Source organism: Wasmannia auropunctata, unplaced genomic scaffold (genome assembly GCF_000956235.1).
Source record: "Wasmannia auropunctata unplaced genomic scaffold, wasmannia.A_1.0 LD275004.1, whole genome shotgun sequence".
Lineage (NCBI taxonomy): Eukaryota > Metazoa > Arthropoda > Insecta > Hymenoptera > Formicidae > Wasmannia > Wasmannia auropunctata.
The window spans coordinates 4,804-9,880 of record NW_012087886.1 but is presented as its reverse complement, the minus strand read 5'-3'; the positions used below and the strand labels follow the sequence as shown (position 1 = coordinate 9,880).

Sequence of the window (5,077 nt, the reverse complement as noted above, 5' to 3'; positions counted from 1 at the left end):
TTTCAAGGGGTGGTTTCATCCCTGCAAAACAGAATTGAGCACCAACGAAAAATAGTTTCATGCTACGGATAAACTGCTCTACTTTTACACCAAGAGTCAGATTTTTCTGAATTTTCGGGTTCGCAAACTTCCCTTGTGAGTTATGACGTTACAAATGAGAATTACCTGAGTTTTGGTGTAAATGGAAAGCAACTAATAAATGATGAGTTTATAGTACGTCTGACGAAGTAAATCTACATTACAATCAAGATGCTTTGCTGCATTGCAGTAATAAAAATTGCAATAATAAAATAAAAAATTGTAATAATTATTAATTTCTAACTTTATTGTTGAATAAACTTGGGGTTACATTGTCTATTTAGCTGGAACCAAGATGGCGGATAGGAATACCTACATCTATAGTGCCTTAGTAGCTGTGTTCGCGACTCAGGGCGGTGTTTAGTTCCTAGGCGTTGTCGCGACAAGAAAGCAAGTTATATATACATCACAATTAAACGTTACATCATAGTGTATTGATGACGCAGTTCAAATAAACTTCATACGCGGAACCACAGTTAAGATTTCAGTTGCTATTCTTTCTGATCAAGACACTTCTTATTCTAAAAAGTTATTCGTCAAAGTTTTGCTGGAGAAAAGAATTGTGGAATCCTCAGGATATAAAACAATAGCGAGCAAAAAAATGCGTAATTTGAATTTTTCATCATATTTTATTTTCTATTAAAGATACCGATGACGTTTTTGGACATGTTATTTATACAAACACAATCTACACATAATTATCATAAAAATGTTTTTACAAAAATTATTTATTGTACTAATTTTTGTTTTTCTTTTGTTTATATACGTAACTTATATTAATAAAAATGCAATTATAATATAAAATTACTTATTGATAATCGGGTCACTGCAAGTTTTGATTGTAGCATTTGTACAGTATATTATCAACAAATTTGTTCATTATAAAGTGAAAAATTCTAAATTTACAAAAAAATATCACTTTTCTTATATAAACATTAGTAAGTCCAACTTTATATTATGCTGAAATCATTATATAAATTATTATTATTATATCATTGCTTTAAAATATTTCCAATATACTTAATACCATTAAGTAATAAATCTATTACAAAATCGAAGAATGTGAATAAAATAAATTTACGCATTTTTTTGTCTGATATTGTATGTATTTAAGTGATTGAATTTGCAAAAGATTTTATCTCTAAGTTTTTATTTACAGATTTCTTTTTGTTCCAAAATGATATATGCGATTTTACTTAAGATATCAGTCTTATTCCCCTTCCCTACACACACACACACACACACACACACACACACACACACACACACACACACACGCACGTACGTACGCACACAGAGGACCTTAAATATATTACCATACTCAAGAAGGCATATATTTTTTGATATATTTCAAGTAAAAAAGTTTATATAAACATGCATCCTAAACGGTTTAGTTTCCGAAATATAGAATGTTTTCAGAAAAATATTACTACAAATATTAATATTAATATAAATATTAATATTATTGCTATAAATTTAGACAGATACCACTCGTTTAAATTTTTATTATTGCTATAAATTTAGACAGATACCACTCGTTTAAATTTTTTTGAAAACACCCTGATTCAGAAATTAAGCCGCTTAGGACATATATATGAAATTTTTTTACTTGAAATAAACCAAAGAATTATTCCCTTAAGTATGGCAATGTACTTAAGGAACACCCTGTACATGTATTTACGCATATTTGTTAATATTTACACATAATTAATTATCACATTTAGGTTACATATTATAGCAATATGTAAGTTTACAATAAATTTATTATTAGTTTATGCCAACAATCTTATTGTTGAAAATTAAAATTAATTAACACGGTTAATTATAGATTACTTTTAAAACCTTAAATATACATATATCTTTGAGAATTATAAATATTACAAATAATTCGATGAAATATTTATTCAAATTTACATGTCTAAACATTTAAGAGGATGCTGAAAGGTCAGAAAAATTTGCACAAGGTAGATAAAACAATATCTCAGTATTCAATTTCAATGTTATCTCTAAATGAACTTCTTACAATATCTCCTGTCTTACTAAAACATACATTGTTCTTATTTAACTTATTGAAGTGCCATCTCTTGCAAAATCCGGCACTGCTAGACGCTTTGTTATCATTCCTATCTTAACTCAGGCGTACAAATTACCATAAATTGCAGTCGTAAGGATTTCTTTTTTCCTAGACTTTCAATTGTAGCTCAGAAGGCTTTGTATTTTCTGTTCATGTAATCCGATTCGGAGGACGTAAGCATTTTGTACATATGACCTACAGAACTTTTACACTAATAAAATGTTTATGTCAGGTAAAAGCAGTTTTTAATTTTTTTCGTTTTTACTACAAATTTCTTCGTTCCCCGAATACATTTTATGTCTAATTCAATCCTGTGAAAGGGTTTTTAATTCCGTTTTGTCATTTCGGAGAAATCGTTACGACTACAATGTATCGGTAATTCCGACTTTTCAGCATCCTCTTAAGAGCAAAGATACATTAAAAAATGAATAATTAACCTTCAATTTTTTAACATTAAAAAAATGATTGTTTTTTATTATTGTAAGTTATAAAAATAATTTTTAGACATCTCTAGCTGCATAAAAAAGGTGATACATTTTTTCTCGCATAGATCAGAATAGACAGTGCATCCATACAGTCTTACATTTTCCACATAGTTTTATAACATTTACAATTTTTAAGGTAGATTAAAATTAGACTTTAATAGCGATTGCCAAATTAACCGAGTTAATTGATTTGGAATATCAGCAACAAAATTGTCGGCAATAATTTGAAATAAAATAACAAAGGATAAAATAAAGCTGTCGGTACAATTTAAGTAGGTAACAAATAGGTAAAACGATACACAGAAAAAATTTTTCTTTATTCCTAATAATAAGAAACAATAATATCAACAATATCGATAATAACAACCGAAACATTGATAATAACAATCAGCACATTGACAATAATAATTAATATGTTCACCATAACAATCAGGACATCGGCAATAACAATCAGGACATCAACAATGGCAAAATGATGACAATAGAAGAGACATTTAAATTAACAAAAAAAAAAGGAGAATGAGCTGTTTAAATACTATGAGCATTTTTTAAGAAAATACCAACGAGTTATCCTATAAACTTATACGATAAAATATATCCTAAATTTTTCTTGATTAATTATACTAGGGTTTCTGTCACACAAGGCGTATGGATTTCAGCAATAACTTGAAAAGTGTCTATACAGAATGACGACGATCTTTGTCGAATACCATCATCCTCGTTATTCGAGGAATGTTCCTCAAATCAGAAAGAAGGCACTTCATTAGATTCTTCTTCAATTTTAATGACAATTTGATTGTTATCAATAAAATTATCATCAAAGTCTTGTTTCTTATTATCGACATCCTGTTTGTTATCATCGGTATCTTGATTACCGTCGACATGTTGATTGTCACCGTTGATATCCTGATTGTTATTGTCAATATCTTGATTGTTATGGTCAATATCCTGATTATTATTATCGAGGTTTTGGTTATTATTATCAATGTTCTGGTTTTTATTGTCGATATCTTGATTATAATGGCCGATAATCTGGTTATCGACGAGATCCGCACGCTCAGTATTCTCTGTACCCTCATTTGTACCGTTTCTTGTCCTTCGTTCACCAAATTGTTGATAGTAATACTCCTCGCGCATCAATTCATTTAGGTTGCGCCAGCGTAAACACATTATCAAGATGAATGGCTTACGGATTTCTTTGTTGAAGATTGTGTAAATAATTGGGTTCAACGCGCTATTGCAGTAACCAAGCCAAAGAAACAGGGATGATACTGAATGAGGGATGTCATCAGGTTTATAGAATGGTCTGATCAATGCTAGCATAAAAAACGGCAGCCAACAAACAATGAATGCACCAACGATGATGCCCAAGGTGGTGCTAGCTTTTCGTTCACTCTTTCTCCTCCTCTGCTGGCGTCTGTTACATGTGCAAACCCGATTATTACGTGTCCTCAGTATCCTTATCGATTTCTGCAGCATGTTTTGCGTTAGACTCTCTCGACGCTCACCAGTGTGATGACTTGGACTATCTGCGCTCTGTAATAGAATAATTTATTAAATGACATTGTTTACATATAAAAAAAAAGAAAATAAAGAAATTTTGTCAAAATTATATTATTTACATTTATTTTTACTTTTTATTATTATTTTGTAAAGAAAAAAATTATTAATATTATAATATTTCTTTTTACAAAGGAAAAATTTATTTAGACATAGTCTAGGTAAACTGTGGTATGCCTTAATGTAAAATTGTAGTGCTGTAATATGTCTTTACCATTTTTTATACGTACAAATTTTGTAAATATTATGATTTGAATATGAATTTAATTTTTATTCCGAATTATATCCCGAGTTGAATAATTTACAAAAGAATGTTTTTTTCATTGTTTTAAAATCTATTTGCCTATTTAACTTTTTCAGAAGGCCATTGCATTCGGAGTCGCGAATTTATAAAACATAAATTTAAAAATAAAAGTTTAATAAAGTTAAAAAAGTAAAAATTCATAGGGAAAAAAAGTTAACAGACAAAATTAATTAGTATTTATAACAAAATAAATGAACATAATTAGAATTTTTATTGATGTTTTGTCCGCATGTTACCGACGTTAATTCATATTGCTAAATAAATAATTAAAACCTGGCATGTAAATATTATACGTGCGTTGTCACCATTTGTTTGCACTATTGATATTACAAATACATATAATATACATGATATACAGGATGTCCCAAAACTCTTAATTAATATTTCAAGGCGTAAAAGAGAATAAAATTTTAAACTAAAAGTTCCTTTACTAATTTTGGCTTAGACCATATATTATTTACAGAGTTATTAACGAATAAAGTTATTCAATCAGATCGCGCTTAGCCGGAGTACGTAGGAGCGTAGCATGCCGTGCGGCTCTTCACGCTTACTTCTCTCGATTAAAATTTTATTCTA

General features: G+C 29.2%; 1 protein-coding gene across 1 annotated transcript; it reads right to left on the bottom strand.

Moving 5' to 3' along the window:
- Positions 1 to 2,427: 2,427 nt before the first annotated feature.
- On the bottom strand, positions 2,428 to 4,201 carry LOC105461920 (GATA zinc finger domain-containing protein 15-like). The gene has a single exon (XM_011708432.1). The coding sequence runs from the start codon at positions 4,114 to 4,116 to the stop codon at positions 3,382 to 3,384; it is 735 nt and encodes a 244-aa protein (XP_011706734.1). The 5' UTR covers positions 4,117 to 4,201; the 3' UTR covers positions 2,428 to 3,381.
- Positions 4,202 to 5,077: the final 876 nt, after the last annotated feature.